Source organism: Rattus norvegicus, chromosome 5 (assembly GCF_036323735.1).
Source record: "Rattus norvegicus strain BN/NHsdMcwi chromosome 5, GRCr8, whole genome shotgun sequence".
In the NCBI taxonomy this organism is placed as follows: Eukaryota; Metazoa; Chordata; class Mammalia; order Rodentia; family Muridae; genus Rattus; species Rattus norvegicus.
This window is the reverse complement of record NC_086023.1, coordinates 128,491,126-128,509,882: the sequence shown is the minus strand read 5'-3', so window position 1 is coordinate 128,509,882 and position 18,757 is coordinate 128,491,126. Positions and strand designations below refer to the sequence as shown.

General features: G+C 36.5%; 1 protein-coding gene and 1 non-coding gene across 14 annotated transcripts in view; one reads left to right on the top strand and one right to left on the bottom strand.

Moving 5' to 3' along the window:
• Tut4 (terminal uridylyl transferase 4) overlaps nucleotides 1-18,757 on the bottom strand; it is a 180,314-nt gene that overhangs the window by 25,406 nt on the left and 136,151 nt on the right. For 12 of the 13 annotated variants that reach the window (XM_063287719.1, XM_063287722.1, XM_039109973.2 and 9 more), the window contains 5 exons: nucleotides 17,266-17,369; nucleotides 12,919-12,976; nucleotides 12,724-12,827; nucleotides 8,861-8,950; nucleotides 7,209-7,322 (listed from right to left, as the gene is read on the bottom strand). In XM_063287719.1, coding sequence (XP_063143789.1) covers nucleotides 7,209-7,322; nucleotides 8,861-8,950; nucleotides 12,724-12,827; nucleotides 12,919-12,976; nucleotides 17,266-17,369 — 470 coding nt within the window. The remainder of the gene's footprint in view (nucleotides 1-7,208; nucleotides 7,323-8,860; nucleotides 8,951-12,723; nucleotides 12,828-12,918; nucleotides 12,977-17,265; nucleotides 17,370-18,757) is intronic. The other variant, NM_001107953.1, reaches the window with a different exon arrangement.
• Rnu6-67 (RNA, U6 small nuclear 67) lies at nucleotides 106-212 on the top strand. The gene has a single exon (XR_005505315.1). It is a non-coding gene; the product is annotated as a U6 spliceosomal RNA (small nuclear RNA).

The window sequence follows — 18,757 nt, the reverse complement described above, 5'->3', positions numbered from 1 at the left end:
TCATCAGCCTAAAAGTATCATTCTCAACTCAAGCACAGCTCGTTATACTGGATACACTGACTGCCTGTCGTTTTAAGAACTACAGTCTGTTAAAAAGATAATGGGGTGGTCTCTTTCAACAGCACATATACTTAAACTGAAGTGACACACGGAAGATTAGCATGGCCTCTGAATGAGAATGACAGCAAACTCGTGAAGCAGTCTACATTTTTAAGATGCCATGAATCAGAAGGGAGCAAAAAAGGTATAGGGGAGAGTCTGGAAGGAGAAAAGGGAAGGAGAAAATAATTTAATTATAGTATAATCTTAAAAAAAAATAAAGTATTTTAAAAACAGATCATGGGAAACTTTCAGTTGAATAAAAGAATCCTACTGTATTTCTCTCAACAGTAATAATAATTTTGGTAATAATCATCACAAAAATATGGTAAAATAATATTTAAAACAACCATCACTATGAACACCTATTTTAACATCTATTGTTTGAAAGGCATTCAATTTCTGGGTTTTGTTTGTGAGGTTGCTTAACACAGTGTCTCACTGTGTACCCTTGATTGGCTTGGGCTCCCCATGTACACCAGGCTGGCCCGGAACTCCCAGAAGTCCCTGGCCTCTGCTTTTTTGAGGACTGGGATTAAAGGTAAGTATAAGCTCAGCTTGCTTTTGTTTTTTACCTTTTGAAGAAAGGTGTTACTATGTAGTCAGGTGAGTTTGGAACTGCTTGCTGTATCCCAGTCTTGAACTTGTGAGCCTCATGCTCATTATAGACATGAACCCACCCATGAACCCCTTCAGCCTCTGATCTACATAACACTGAAAAAATACTATTAATGCATTATTTGGTTTTGACAGAATTTTGCTATGTAGCTTAAACTTGAAATCATTCTCGCTTACCTCATCTACCCATGGTATTACAGCTTTACTGATAATGAAACTCAGAAATCATGAAGGTTAGGCAGCTTGTTAAAAGCCCATACTATCATAATTATGGGTTTGACTAAATTCTGAACCCAAATAACACCCTCATATATTAGCCAATGCTGCCTCAATGATTACTAATACATGAGAGATCACAGAAAATACTCTGAAAACAAAATCTGGCGCCCACTCATGTTAATCAAACAACATCAAAAGAAAGAAGTAAACACAGAAAGTGAGAAAATTGATTTTGACAGGCATAATTTATAGAAAATTTTAAATATTCTTTAGTGAAAGGTAGGCGTAACCTTTAATCCCAGCACTTAAGAGGTAGGCAGATCTCTATGAGTCCAAGACCAGCCTGATCTACATAGTGAGTTCCAGAATTATATGGGGCAACCCTGTCTTTAAACAAACACAATTCTATAGTAATCACCCATCTTTTAAAAAGTTACCATCAAGATATGATATGGGTTTTCTGCTTACAGAGAGATTTGCTCAACTCTGTCATGGGGTCATGGATATAAAGAAGGCCATAAGGCACCCAAGACCAGCTTCTTTGCTGCTAGCATGTGCTTTAATTGTCTCAGACATAGTGTCTATAACTTGGAGCCTAGACTATATTTCTGTTGGCAAGAAATAAGCAAAGGTTACTGCTGGGCACTAAGAAATGAAAGCCAATACACACGATTAGTGGTTGTGTTCCTTTAATCCAAACACTTGGGAAGCAAAGGCAGGAAGACCCTTTTTCAGCCTCCCAAAGTGTTTCAATGACAAGCATGAGACCAGCTAAAACCATTTCTTAAAAGGTACATTCAGCCAAAATGAACTGGAAAAAAAATAGGCCTGAATCAGTCAAAGAAATTAAATCAATACCTAGTAACATTTTAAAACAATACAACAATATCGAAATAATTATACATCAAGACCAAGAGAGACCAAGAGAGAAATATTCCAAGTATTCAAGACTGGTTCAACATATAAAATCAAACTCATCAATCACATTAATAAAAAGAAGAAAACTCAATCTAATATTATCAACAGATTCACAAAAGAGCATTTAGTGAAACTCAATACCCATTCATGATAATGAAAGTAAAACCAAGCACTGTGGCATACAACTACTTCTAAGTTTAAGAGTCAAATAAACTTAGGAGATCAAGGAAAGCCTGAGCAACACAAAACACACACACACACACACACAACTGTATCCCCAAAATATAAAAATTGCTAGACATGGTAGTATAAGACTATAAAATCCTAGCATTCAGGAAGTAGAAGTAGAAGGATCACCAAAAATCCAAGACCAGTCTGGTGTACATATCAAGTACTAAGCCAGCCAACAGCTACAAAGAAAAACTTTATAAAATTAAAAAAACAAAAACAAAAACCACCACAAAAACAAAAAAAACCCTCCATAAATTAGGGGTGGTGACTTTTTTTAAAATACATGATAAGAAAAACAAAGTCTTCAGGTTTCTCCCTTTGGCAGAGCTAAGCTAAGTCAAGCAGTGACATTGAATGGTCTTTCAATGCTTCTTCTTGGAGCTAATTTGTATTTTTCTGTTCAGTCCTTGCCTGAACCTCATGCTTGCCCAACTCCCTGAATCTAGAATCCTCCTTATGCTGCCGCCCCCTTGTGATACATGCCACTTTAAAATTTTTGCAAAGACCAGAGCTACAAAGATGGTTAAGTGGTTGTTAAAATCATGAGCTGCTCTCACAGAGGACCAAAGTTTGGTTCCAAGTACCCACATGGTATACATTCATATGTACACACGCTTATAAATAATTAAAAGATATTGGTCAGACTTTAACATACACCATACTAAAGACCTGAAAATGACACGTAAACATATGGAAAGATAGTCTCCAACATGTATGATGGGGAAATGCTGGTGGACAGTGAAACACTATTAGACGTCTAATTCAATGACCAAAGTGAAGAACACAGAGAACACCAAATTCCAGTAAAGATGTGAACAAGAGGAACTTTCCTTCTTTTCTGGTGGGAATACAAAATGCTACAGCCACTTTGGAAGAGTTCAGCAATTTTACTTAAAAAACTAAATATTCAGTTACACGCTTCATTAATCCTGCTTAACCGATATTTGCTTGGAAGACTTAAAAAAACCACCCACATGAAAACGCACACCTGGGTCTTTTGTCAGTTTCAGATAGGGCCTCACTTGTCCTCAAACTCAGTAGGTAGTTGACTATAACCCTGATCTCTTCCTGATCCCCTGCTTCCAGCTCCAAAACCTAAGATAACAGGCACCTCTATGCCTCCTTCATTTGGGGCTGGGAAGCAAATCCAGGGTCTCATGCAAGCTACAAACACTTAAGAAACACAACTTCTCCCAGCCTCGGTTTTTTAATGTTTGATTCTGATTTTGATACAAGGCCTTGTTCCATAGCCCAAGCTGGTCCTGGTCTTGCAATCCTTCTGCCTTAGCCTCCCAACTGCTGGGATTATGAGTAAATCGTGCCACTCATTCACGTGGATCTTTGTATCATTTGTACTATAAATGTCAAAACTGAAAAGCAATTAAGATATCCTTCAGTGGGTAAATAAATAAAGTGAACAAAGACACCGACATAGAGAAATCTATCAATGAAAAGACATGAGAAAATGTAAATGCATATTACTTAATTTGAATATGTGTAAATTTGCTCTGCCTTCAAAGTACATATGTGTGAGAGTAATTTTAAACATTTACTTTATGTATACGGGTATTCTGCCTGTACAAGTGCCTGGTGCCTAGGGAGACAGAAGAGGTTATCAGATGGGGTATCAGATGCCCTGCCACAGACAGCAATTGCAATGTGAGTTCTGGGAGCTGAACCCAGGTGCTCAATGAAGGCAGCTGTGCTCCCAACTGCTGAGCCATCGCTCCAGTCCTCAGATACTTACTGTCAATCTGTCAGAACACAGTCATCTCTAATAGAGCACAGAATAAAGCACTGCCTAAGTCAAGGACTGGTCAGTACAGGTCTGTGGAAGACTGTCTTAACTGTTAATTGATGCAGAAGGACCTATTCCATTATCAACAGTTTGTTCCCTGGTTGTTGGGAGGGGAAAGACTATTTATATTTGGAGACAGCTACCAGAAAGCATGAAAGTATCTATCTCTCTCTGCTCCTTTCTGTGGATATCGCGTAACCATCTTAAATCTTAAGCTCCTGATGCTGTGACTTCCCTGAAATTACGGACAGAAGCTGAAATTGTTTAAACCAACTAAACCCTTTCTTCCCTAAGCTACTTTTTTGTTAGAACATTTTATCATAGTACAGAAATGAAACTGGGACAATCTGTTAAAGAATTGGTAATCAAGATGATGCTATGAAGATATTACTAGTTTTTTATAAAAAATTTATTAGGTTGTTGAGGACAGGTCCTACAAGTGGACTGTGGCACCCCAGTTTCTCAGTGTTTCTGTATCCTGGTTCATAATGTAAGTAGCTTCCTCTACCACATATGTGAAACGTGATATCCTAACAAAAGAAGAGGGTCTACTAACCTTAAACTATACTCCCTAGAATCATAACCTTAAATATAGCATTTATTATAGGTAACTGTTTTAGTTCACTGCATTAATATGAAGCTAACTCATACAATGAGTAATAAAGAAGCCAAACAAAAAAGATAGTAGGTCTGACTGGTACCAACTATTTGATATTCTACACAAAGACAAAATGATGGACTAAAAAGACTGAAAATAAAGAGATCAGTGATTACCAAAAATTGGCAGGAAGGGTGATCTCTAGACAAAGCAAAGACTTAGAAGTTCAGAAGAAAACTGTATTGTATAATAACAACGAGCATACACTTATGTACTATTCAAATCTACATGATATGCAACCCCGGTGTAAATTATGGACTTGGTATGACTGTGATATATCACTGCAGACTCACCGAATTTAACAATGAATTACTTTTTTTTTTAATTGAAAGTTAAAATTTATTAAGCCATCATGTGCCAAATACTCAGGTTCAAATTAATTTCAAAATATATACAGGCATGTAATAAACTTAAAAATGAGAAAAGTGGATTGGAAACTGCATAAAGCTACAAGTGACTGGTGGAATTGAATTAAAAATCAAGGTCATCAACTATTACAAACCATTTTCCCTTGGTACCCAACATTCAATTGATTCACAATTATCTAGACCTTTAAAGAGCAATTTTTAAACGCACTTGGTAACCCTAACAAATTTGTCCATAAACTGAAATGATAATAACTGAATCCACTGTTTTCTACAAATTAAGTTAACTTTAAGCAAAGTGACCTCAGTGACGAACGCGTTTCATCATTTATTTAGATGTTGAAGCTCTCGCACTAAGTTTTTACAAGCTGGTGAACACTGACAAACTATTTCTCCCACAGAACTATAACCACACATTCCCAGACAGTATAAATATATGGTTGAACTAACATTAATACACATCACCATTTTATCGATTACATAATAAAACAAATGATCAAGTATCCAATTATTAAGTTACATAGCTCAAAAGGCATATAAAATAACAATGAATTACTTAAGTAAGGCTGATGGGGTTGGGAGGAACTATGTGCCTGCCAAGATGAGGGTAATATGAAAAATCTCTACCTATTCCTCAATTTTGCTGTGATCTTAAATTAATCAAAATACAGACGTTTTTGAGGACTATGCCTCAGCCATATAATGCTCATCTACTATGCATATGAGTCATTACATTTGATACACAGCACCACAAAGACTTTAAATATAAATGCATAATAGCACCAACATAGTATTTAGTTTGGAATTTTGCCTAGGAAAAATAATTTTTATTTCTATGCTACTGAATGTTTAAAATGGGAAAGAGGAATTGCTAAAACCATGTCAATCATGAGACTATTTGAAAATTTAAGATGGCTATCAGATACTTATACCACACGGCTTAGTACCTTGCATTTTCTTTTCTGTCATTATATTATAGTTTAGGTAAGAACAGGATATGTGGTTTTAAAACCAGGCAAAGAAGCACACAATTTTAATCCCAAGGTAGGCAGAGGGAGGCAGATCTCTGAGTTCAAGGACAACTAGGACTACACAAACTAACTCAGCATTATGGTTTTTTTAAAAAAAAAAAAATGTGGTTTTTCCAGATCTCTCCCATCTCTAAATGCTTATGTTTCTATGAATACAGAACTGGATATTCTCTAATACCAACAAATCCACTCTCCCAGAAATGGGAGAAGCAATTAGAAGAATAAGAACTGTTTCACACCTCTTTCAGAGAGGAGGGCATACACTGGCTACTGAGACTGACTCTGAGACACCAGTTTATGAGTATATTAATATCCTTTCAATGTGCATCTTATGCTTAATTAATACGACTTTAGAAGAAAAAGGAAAAATCTTCCTGCATATTCTTGGCCAGACTTCTCAAGACTGTCAAGTATATGCAGGAATATGTAAGACTTATCAAGCAGGAGGAAGAAAAACATTCTAGAGGGAAGAAACTTACATGTTTCTATGTGAGAGCCTGTTATATGTATGAGTTTGTGCTGAGCTACAAGAACTTGATCATATATATCTGCAATATTCCTTTTTGGTTTTTGGCAATCTCTCTGTATAGCACTGGCTGTCCTAGACTCACTCTATAAACCAGGCTGAACTCAAACTCAAATCTGCCTGCCTCTGCCTCTGCCTCTGTCTCTCTGCCTCTCTGCCTCTCTGCCCCTCTGCCCCCTCTGCCCCCCTCTGCCCCCCTCTGCCCCCCTCTGCCCCTGCCTCTGCCTCTGCCTCTGCCTCTGCCTCTGCCTCTGCCTCTGCCTCTGCCTCTGCCTCTGCCTCTGCCTCTGCCTCATAGGTGGTCAGAATAAAGGTATGTGCCACCACTGCCCAGCTTATATCTTCAGGATCCTAAGACTACAAAATTTTAAAATATTACAGAAGATACTCAATAATCTGTCTGGTAGTCAATATGCTCCAAAAATAAATTTTCCCAAAATATTCACTATTCTAATTATAGCATTAATTTTAACAAAAAAACTTGGAACACTCATGACAGAAAAATTCATCATGAACCCAGCAAGCTCTCCCGTTTCAATCATGATTTACTTAAAACACCTCTAACAATTCTCTTAAACTGAAACAGGCTCTCGCTCAATTGCCAAGTATATTCTGAAACACACTGCGTAAGCCAGGCTGGCAATAAACTCCTAGTGATGGTGCCTCTTTTTGTGGCCTCCCAAGTGTTGGGACTACCGGCATCAGCCACTATGCTCTGGGGTTTACAATAGCCTCAAACACTCACCTCTTGCAGAACTGGGATAACTGGTGGCTTTCGTTGCTGCAGAAAGTACAGCACCATAAGGATATAAGCATATGAAGATAAACTTCCTCGAGACGCATCTCCAATGTCACAGCGCTAAAAATTACATCGATTACAAATACAAATTAAACTCATTCCACAAACCATTGACTATTCTGACATTTTATTTTTAAAACTCACTGAACTGAACGATGTCCAGTAACTATAAATTACAAAAGTGTGAGAAAACAGGCATTTCTATATATTACAACTCAGTGTAGAAATTAGTACTAACACAAAGATGGAGAGATGACTGGGATTAAAAGCAACTGTTACTCTTTCAGAAGGATGTAGGTTCAGTTCCACTACCCACATGGTGGCTCATAACCATCCTTAATTCTAGTGGCAAGATATTCACAATTTGTCTTCTAATCTCTGAAGATATCGAGCAGGCAAATGATGCTCATACATACATGCACAAAAACAGTCATACACATTAATTTATTTAAAATATCTGTAAAGACAAGGACTCTCTCTATGGAAACGTGGCTGACCTGGAACTCATTATGCAGACCAAACTGATCTCGAATTCACAGAGCTTCACCTGCCTCTGCTTACATGAGATTAAAGGCACATTACCATCCTTGGCAACTCTTTAAAAGTCAGTTTAATACAAACTCTAGGAAGAATAGTTAGGCAAAATCAAAATAACAAAAGCAAAACAAACTTAATGCTTAATATTTCCATTCCAAAAATTATCTTTAAAAATGTGGAAAATAACTAGGATATTGGATTTTAAAATTGAAAAAGTTACAATAACAGTACATCAGGAAAAAGATTAATTTCATTAGTAGAGCTTTGAAGAAAAATACTAGAGCTATCCACACAAAGTAATTTATATCCACAAAAAACTTAAAAAAAAAAAACAAAGTAAGACTGGGAAAAAATGGTTCAGTGGATTAGAGAAATTGCTTAAACAGCAAGAAGACCCGAGTTCAAACCCCCAAATTTCCACATGAAAGCTCAAGAAAGCCTACATGTGCCTGTAAATGCAGCACTGAGGAGCAGAGACAAGAAAATCCTGGGAGCCTGTGGGTCAGCTTTTTTTTTTTCCTTTTTAAAAGTGACAGATACCAGCCAGACTTGGTAGTGCACTCACTCCTTTAAGCAATTCAGAGACAGAGGCAGGATGATGAGTTTGAGGCCAGCCTAATCTACACAGCAAGTTGCAGGACAGTTGGAACTACATAGTTAAGACCCTATAACAAAAATAAATTTAAAAACATAAATAAATTAAATAAGGGGTTGGGGATTTAGCTCAGTGGTAGAGCGCTTGCCTTGCAAGCACAAGGCCCTGGGTTCCGTCCCCAGCTCCGGAAAAAAAAATAAAATAAAATAAATTAATTAATTAACTAATTAATTAATTGCACAAAAAAGCTTAGGTACAACTCAAGATATTAAAACAGGAAGATCACCGAAGTCAAAAAAACACAGTAAGACCCTATCTTAGAAGAGGAAAAAAAAAAGACAAAAAAAAAAAACTAAGTAGTAAGATATAAGATAAAGACAGTACTTTTCACAAGTCTAATGTCAGTAAGCGTCACTTAGCTGTCAAGTACTTAACAGGATAGATGACTTAAGTTCTTCACAAGTACCTTAGCAAACACTTTCATAGTATATCCCAAGTACTGCACTCTAGGATCAATAGCTGCATAAGTAGCTAGCATTCTTGTGTTGTGTTGAGCCTGAAAAATAATTACATATTTGAAATCATTTAATAAACATTAATTAAACTTACAAATCAGGTAAAAAGATGCAGTATTCTGTGAATAGTATATCAAGATTTCCAAATTCCTAGCAATTAGTCAAACAAACCAACTTCACTCTAAAACCAATATCAAAACACTTTTTCTTACATTGCTCACAGTTGAAAAAATTTAACACATTAATAATCTGTAAACTTTTTTTAAGTTAATAAGGGAGAACTGGAATGTACTGCCCCCACTATCAAAATTAAGTATACTATCAAGCTTCCCACCTTGGTGGAAACTGCAAGGATACTGTCAACAGATTCAGCGCAAGCCACCTACAGAATCATGGTCTTTTCCCTACCAGGGAAGTATATCTATCAACTTTTAAAATGAAAAGTATAAACCAACAACAAGCACTGAGAAAGAAATCACAGAAATTCTCCTGTTTACAATAGCCCCAAAGAAAATAAATTATCTAGGAATAAACATAACCAAGGAGGTGAAAGATTTCTAAATAGTAAACTTTAAATTATTGAAGGAAAAAGGTAATACACTAGACATACTATGACAACGAATAGGTGGAATCAATATTGTGGAAATGACTTCCTACCAAAAAATCATTTACAGATTCAATGAAACCCAATAAAACACTTTTTATAAAAATAACCTATCCTAAAATACGTACAGGAACACAAAAGAACACAGAGAGTCAAAAAAAAGAAAAGAAAGAAAGAAAAAAATCCTCAACAAAAGGAGTGATATTGGAGGGATTACAATTACAGTTCTTTTTTTTTTTTAAATGTTATTTTCTCTGTTGCAGCCTCTTTTTTTTTTTAAAGATTTATTCATTTATTATATATAAGTACACTGTAGCTGTCATCAGATACATCAGAAGAGGGCATCAGATCTCTTTACAGATGGTTGTGAGCCACCATGTGGTTGCTGGGAATTGAACTCAGGACCTCTGGAAGAGTAGTCGGGTACTCTTAACCGCTGAGCCATCTCTCCAGCCCACAATTACAGTTCTTAAGACACATTACAGAGTCATAATAAGAACATATGGTACTGGCATGAAAAAAGACATGTAGACCATGGAACAAATCTGAAGATCCAAACATGAGTATTCCTAAATACAGCTGCCTAATAGTAACAAAAATGCCAAAAATATAACCTCTCCCACATCTTCAACAAACGGTGCTGTGTACACTGGATATCCGTATGCAGAAGGATGAAATTGAACTGGTGTCTAGCACCTATCACAAAAACTAACTCAAAATGGATCAAAGGCCTAACCATGGATCCTGAACACTGCAACTACTAGAAGAAAACATAAGCAGTACCTTACAGGATGCAAGTGTAGGAGAGGACTTTCTGAATTAGGACCCCACTTGCCCAGGAATTAAGCCAACAATTGAGGACCTCATAAAACTAAAAAGCTTCTGTGCAACTAAGAAACAACCAACTGAAGAGAAAGTCCACAGAATGGGAAAATCTTTTTATCTGTAAATACAACAAAGGATTAATATTCAGAATATATAAAGAATTCAAAATACAGTAGAACAAAGCAAAAAAAATTAATTTAGCTTGGGATCTGAAATTTTTTGTTTTGGCTCTTTAAGTTTCTCAAGACAGGGTTTCTCTGTGTGGACGAGGATGTCCTCAAATTTTCTCTGTAGACCAGGCTGGCTTCAAACTCAGAGAGATACAACCTGCCTCTGCCTCCCGAGTGCTGGGGTGTGCACCACCACCATCAGGCTCAGGAGATTCTTAAAGAAAAAAAAGAAAGAAAGAAAAAAAAAAAACCACAAACCAAAACAACTCTGGGATTTTCTCTAAGTCCAGTCATAATAGGAAAGAGCAACAAAAGAATCAACAATAAATGCTGGAGAGAATTTGGGGAACCCTTATCCTCTATTGGTAGTATTCCAAACTGTTGCAGCTACTCTAGAAACTTCAAAAAGCTCCATCATCTGAGCCAGCTCTATGTCTCCTTGGCATATGCCCAAAGGACTCAACATCCCACTCCAAAAATACCTGATCACCCATCATGACTGCTACTCTGTTCATACCAGATAGGACATGATAACAAAAACATTCCTCAATTGACAAGTGAATGTGTAAATGTAGCACATACACACATACACTGGGGAATAGTATTCAGCTGTAAAGAAAACTGAAGTCATGAAACGTGCAGCGAAATAGATTAGGGAAAAAAAAGTCAGAATGAGTGAAATAACCCAGATTGAGAAAGACAAACATTGCATGTTCCCACCCGTGCGAAGTTCCCTAGGCTCAAACCTTCAGATGTGAATATATAACAACGTAACTCCAGAAGCCAGGAAAGTAAAAATGGACCATGGGAGAGGAGAGCAGCAACAGAGAGAAATAGTAGAGTACAAGTGATTTTGGAAAAAAGGGGAGTGGGAATTTTAATTACAGAATGGGAAGGAGAATATTTCGGAAAAAGGAGAAAGAAGAATAACCTAACAGTAAGGATGTATGAAAAAGTCATAGGAATCATGTGACTATCTACCTAAATTTGCATATAATACATATAGTTTAGATGTTCCCTATTGAGTTGCTAGTCAGAGTTATCCAAGAGATGTCCAAAACACAGACTATTAATGTTGCCCTCAAGAGGTTACAATTAACTTCCCACTGCTTAAGACATCATGTTCTTCTGACTCAGGAACTAGAAATCCACTCCAGTTCTGACCAGAGAGCTCCATGCAAGGTTCCAAGGGAGGGAAGTAGGCAACATTCCTATTCAGCTATGGATACCTATGAACTAATATAGTGACCAGCATGTCACCATTTCAAGGGTGAAATTGCATACTTTGGCAGAAAGCAATGTTTCTCTAATCAGACTGAAGAAACAACAAAGGTTCAACAAGAAAAAAATATATATATACCTAGTATTGGGAACACAGCCAACTGTGAATTCTATGGATCTTGGAAGAGAACCCATTCACTAAATGAGCATAGTTCCTAACTGAATTCCAAATACCATTCTACCCAGAAAAGGGATACATAGGACTTACTCCTCATCAAAGGAATGTCTCTTTCTAACAGATGGAGATCATTACAGAAAACCACAACCAATCAAATGCAGAGAACAAGTATCCATGTGAATGAAGCCCAATCCTAACTGATCCACCTACAACACAACTCTTGAACCTACGGCTCAGAAATCATAGCAGAAGAGGAAGCACGAACATTTTAAGACCTGAAGAGCAAGACATTTCCTAGAAATGTCAAGAAGAGATAGCCATGAAATCTCATCAACATAGCTGCTGAAATAAGACCTAAACAAGGACATACCAATACATTTAATAGATCAAAGGGGGAACTTTCATAGGGTCTTAGCCCTAGGAGGAGGACTCCAGGCAACTAGGGAATGCTAAGAACAGGAGAAATATTCTTCCCTGGAGAAGAGTTCCCAAATTGGTTATCTAATATCAACTGAACGGTTCTGAAATCATACACATACAAGTAATTTTATACAAAACTGAGTAGACTGTATTCATGTATTTAGGAATATATGTACATATATACATATATATAAACATATACATAAACAACAATTAAGGAAATAGATATCAACGATTTGTGGGAAGAACAGCAATACATGGGAAGAGTGGGAGAAAAGGGAAAACAGAAAAAAATGTAGTTATATTTTAATATAAATACTTAAAAGATAAAAATAATTTTTAAGTAAAAAATTAAAAGTATAATTATAGCTGACTGGGCCTAAAAGAAAAACTTACCAATGTGTTATATAAACTGATATCACCTTCTAGTCCACTTCTCCTGTGTTCAAATTTTACAATAGGCACTTTGGCAGTAGTTATAGGCAGAATGTTTCTTAAACCTGAGGGTTAGGAGGAAAAAAACTTAAGAAAGTTAAATAACCTTTATAATGCTAGAAAGTCTTCGTTTGGAATAAAGATATGAAAATTTACCTGGATGCCTCTTAAGAATTTTCGCCAAATTTTCAATTATTTCCTTACAGTTTAATTTCTGTAAATAAATAAAGAAATATGGTAGGATCCATTTGTCCTACTGTAAATTTTATTTTAACCAAAGTATAATTCTAGCACTTAAATTTTCTGATGAGCATAATGAGCTGTATACTTGTGAACTAAGTAAGAATTCAAAGACCCACATCATTAGTATAGACCTGGAGCCTGGTAGAGATGCGGAAGCTCAGGCCTCTCCCACTCTAAGTAATTATAACTGTATTCTAGAAAGATCCCAAGGTTATTCACAGACTGAAGTCTGAAAAGCATGAAAAGAATAAAATGATTTTCAGTATGTGAATAAGTTTTTTACTTAAAGTTATCTGATATCTATCCTTTGGTTTTAAGTGAGTGTATTTATTAAGAATATAGTAAGTGGGAGTAAGAGAATAAAATCCTAAGTAGCAATAAATAAATAAGGAAGAAGCAGCAGCAGCAACAGGTGTTGTATCAGACATATAATCCAGCAGAAACTACCAGAGAAGTCTGGGTAACCAAAGCATTAGGACCCTTTGAAAAGAGAATCCAATGCAGAACATTTGGTCAGTTTACTTCCTGTTTTACTGCTTTAGTCCTGGTTCTATATATTCAATAAACTCTCTCATTCAAAACAACAACAACAACAACAACAACAACAACAACAACAACAACAGGACAGCTATTTTAGGTTATTCTCTTTATAAACCATAACTGGTATAGTTGCAAAATCTTTAAGATGACATTGTGCTGAAAGTTACAGAACGAAATTAAATATAGGTTTAGTGAGGGCAAAAAAGAACACAGGCACTGAATTTAGACAAACCTAGATCCGAATTTTGAAGTACTAACTGTCTGCATGACTGATCCTTGACTTGCCCCAGCATCACATTACTCCTCTATAAAACCAAGGTAGTAAGACTCTGCTCTACAAAGTTGCTGGAGAAGAGCATAAAACCTGTTCTAAAGCATTCAGTAGTGCAGGCAATAGTGGTACAAGCAGAGGCAGACAAATCTCTGAGTTTGAGGCCAGCCTGGTCTACATAGCTCCAGATCAGACAGGGCTAGTGAGAAACCCTGATTTTTTTTTTTTAATTTTATTTTCTTGTATGAGTACACTGTAGCTGCCTTCAGTCACACCAGAAGAGGGCATCAGATCTCATTACAGATGGTTGTGAGCCACCATGTGGTTGCTGGGATTTGAACTCAGGACCTCAGGAAGAGCAGTCGGTGCTCTTAACCACTGAGCCATCTCTCCAGCCCCAGAGAAACCCTGTCTAAAAAACAAACAAACAAACAGCATTCAATAGCAAACAAGTCTGATGCTAGATAAGCATTTCAAGGTTTTTAGCTGTTTTATCATCATTGTCGTCGCCGTCGCAGTCATCGTCATCGTCTTCATATATTCTGTGGGGTTTGTTAAATTTTTCTTTTTGAGGCAGGGTCTCCCCCTTCTTTTGTAGCCCTGGCTATCCTAGAAAGCTCCTGTAAACTAGGATAGCCTTGAACTCACAGAGATCCTTGTGCCTCTCCCTTCCCTGCAAGTGCTTGGACTAAAACATGTACCACTACCCCAGGTCCCTAGTATGATTTTGTTGATGAAGTATCCAAGTATAATCCTATTACTACTGCACCAACTTTTTCTAGAAAATTCATCCCTCTGCAAATTTAAATGTTATTTTTTTAAAAGCAAAGGCAGCAAAATTGGTATGGCAATAAAATACAAAATACAACATAGAGAATAATGGCTTTATAAATTAGCTACATTCAACATATATCCCTTCATTCAGGAGAATATATGCAGCTAAATCTGCAGATTTCAAAGGAACCATTAGTTACTAACTCACATATACTAAAACAAGATGTAACTACTCTTTACTGTGTAAAATATACAATTCTGATTAAGTTTTAAAGGTTTGATGATAGCTCATATGGAATAAAATTTTATTCTTTATAATTGTCCTCAACTTGCCAACACATATACAATTAAAGTCTAAACATTAAAGTTAACAAAGCTATCTAAATCTTTCCTATTCCATGAATTTTCATTCTCTGACACATGTGCACAAATAATAATAACTATTATTATTATTGTTATTATTATAAAAATGGCAATCAATATCTTAGAGTCAGAAAAAATAATATATAAAAGACATCGCTGCCATTTTTACTTCAGGCCTACTAATTTAAAAATCATTTCCTCAGAAACACACAGCTGCACTATTCTGCTGAACTCTTTCCTTTAAAAGATTTACATTATAATCATGTGTGCATGAGTATGGATGGGTGTCCAAGGAGGATCAAGGTCTTCATTCCCCTGGAACTGGAGGGTACAGATGGTTTTTGAGCTGCCTGACTTGGATGCTAAGATAGAGACCTGGGTCCTTTGGAAGAGTAAGTAATACACTTTAAGTGCTGAGCAACCTCTCCAGCTCATTGATTATTTTCTAGCAACAGGTATGTTGACACTACTATAGAAGCCAAAAAAAGCATGGCCTTGTCCCAGTCTTACAAATGGTACTCGATTTTGAAACATAAATACCAACAGCAGGACTAGGAACATGGCTTGGGCACAGAATACTCAACTAGCATACACAGAGTTCTGAGTTCACTCTGTAGGAACACTTGGGATTAGGAGTCAGGAGGATAAGAAGTTCTATGCCCGACTGGTCTACGTGATACCCTATCATAATGTAGCAGAGCAACAGCACAGCAGATTACAGTACAGCATACCACAGTATAGATAAAAACAAAACCAAAATAGCGTGGTGTACTAGCAGTATTGTAGCCACTGAGTTTTATCTGACACACACAGGATTATTGATAAAATAAAGCCAATAGATGCATTGGTCAAAGAACTCTACAAGGGTCTACTCCACTTCTAATTGCTCCAACAATGCCTGAAACATTTCTTCCCACCTAGTTAGTCCCTTTCTTCACTGGAGCTTAAGAGACTCTCTTTCACATGACTAAAATCTGGAATCAGAAGAGGAAAGTTTACCCAGCCCCACTGCTGAGACTCTCACTGAAGAAAATGACTGTCTCTGTCTCAAGGTTATTCAGAGAGCTTTCAATGTCAGAAAATCGTAGTTAGGTTCTATATTACTATTAATACTATATTCAGTTACATTATAAGCTAAAAAAAAAATTACCAGAGAGGCATGGAGATATAATAGGAAGAGCGTAAATCCATGACTACACAGTCCTAGATACAAATGCTGGCCCAAAGTTTTCAAGGTGAGTGACGTGAAGTTAAATAAAGCAGGTTGTCTTCCCTCCCTCTCTCCCTACCCCTCCCTTTCTTTGTTTCTTTCTTTTTGGTTGTTATTAATGTTTGTTTATGTATTTACTTGTATGGAGGAAGTGGAAGCATCTCAGTGTATATGGAGGTTAGAGGACAGCCTGCTAAAGCTAGTTCCCTTCTTCCACTATGTGGATCCCAGGATCAAATGCAGATGGTCAGGCTTAAAAACAAGCATCTTTACCTGCTGTACTCTCTCTACAGCCCCAAGTTTGTCTTTCAAAGCTTCAGTCTCCTTAATACAAAGTGATAACACTGAGAAAATGGGGTAATTATATCTATCTCAAAGTGGATGAAAAATGAAAAAAGACATGTATAAGTGTATACAACAGCTCAAATGTTACTTTCCCACCCCACACCTGCCCCCAAAAAGATTTTAACCCTCACTCATTAGAATATTTCTTCTATGGGAAAGATGTCAGTGCCTCAAAACTATAATGAATTTTTAGAATCTAATCTATTTATGTTAGATGACTGCCTATAGATTTTACTTACAGAGTATATAACAGCAGGGGGATGGACAGTATGATTCATTTATAAATTAAATGACTACCAGTATTTTCTACTTACAGAGTACATAACAGAGAGAGAGAAAAACAGCGTATACAATGGGGGCTTGGGGGGATATGGACAAGACTTCATTTGCTTACTACCAAACAAAAGTACCAGTTTCTCATTGGTTCTAATGAAAACTTTCCAACTCATGGTAAGCTAACTTTTTCACCTAATTCATTTCTATATTCTTATAAGTCTCAAAGACCTAGCTGTTACACTAAAACATGATAAATAGTAAATTTACTTATTTTAATTCTGAACATTTTAAAAAAAATAGATTTCCATATTAGCTGAGTCTAAGTCCTTCCCAAATTGATAACACTAACCCTTCTGCACCTCACTACTTACACACTGATAAAGAATAATACCATGCATAATAAATATCACACATACAACTAAAATAAATTTACTATTAGACAAAAAGAAACTTTTGACTCTTTCCAAATACTAACTCTTACCTCTGCATTCTCATGGCCTTCCAGAGTCATACAAATATCCAAATCACTATCACGGAATCCAAATCCATTCTTAGAAGAACCAAATAAGCACAATCTTGCTTTTTCTAAGCTCAGGAAAACAAGTGGATGAGTAGGTTAGAGGAGTCATCTAGCATCTACTAACAGCTTAACTAAAATGATACACTGAGAAATTATAAAACTTCCAACCCCAGCTGGCATCTTTTACTTAGGTTCTCACACCCAGTCAGCTAACTGCTTTTTCAACGTTTCATGAACTGTACTGGTATAAACTATCTACTTCATTCAGATCTACTATTATTCATATAATCCCAACTGTGATTGATAAAGGTGATATGATAGTTTTATGGGGGATGGCTAAATATGTTTATGAGAAATTATCTAGATTATGAAATCTGAGGTAGAATACCTTAATGCAGTTGATATTACTACACGGACTGAATAATAAGGAGAAATTGAGCTGAACACAAATATTCATCATTTCCTGTTTTCTACCTGGACACAATGTGCCCTGCTCCTGCTGTCATGAGAGGCTCTAATCTCTGAAAATGTAAGCCAAAATAAATCCTTCCATTCTTCCTTAAAAGTGCTTTTCTCAGGTATTTTGTCAAAGCATGGAGACAACTCTCAGCAAAGAGTATTACTATCTATTTAGATACTAACCAGAAAGGTATAACATCTTTTAATGCCTTGCTCAACCAGCACAAGTCAATCATAAAACCTTGAGCATCTTCCAACTCAATTATCTACCAGCTAATGTTCTTCAACACTAGTACCAAAGGTTAAGCTCATTTATTTGATAACTCATCTCTTTAAAGTAAACTAGTTCTTTCAGTGTAACAATTCAAGTACTTTTATCACTTCAATATATAAGGCTAATTTTCCTCCTACAGTCAGTTCAATTCACTACATAAAAATCCTGTTAAGAGTTGTTCCTTCTCATTTAAGAGTTCTCCAATAACACTCTCTCAAATAAGCTATAACTTACAGGTTTAATTACACATTTAAATTTATTTACTTATTAGTGAGGGCATGCAATATGCACATCTAGTCAGAAGACAATTTGTGTGGGTTGGCTGTCTTTTTTTACTATGTAGGTCCCAGGGACTGAACTCAGATTGTTGGACTTGATGGCAACTGTCTTCACCTGCTGAGCCATCTCATTGGCCCTTAATTACATAGCTAGACAACAAATCCCATGCTCTGAAAACAATCCTTCCATGTAATACTAATTAAATTTCAATGATAACTAAGAAGGATAAAAGACGCTATAGTGCTCACTCACGTCAGCAGCACATATAACAACCCTGGTACCACATAGAGACCTAGCAAGGCTCTATGCAAAGACGGCATATAAATTTGTGATGCAGTCCATGTATCTTTAATTTTTAAAACTTTATTTGTGCATGTGTATGTATGCGCCACAACACATACGTATGGAGAACAAGTCGCAGAAGTTGGTTGTCTCCATCTA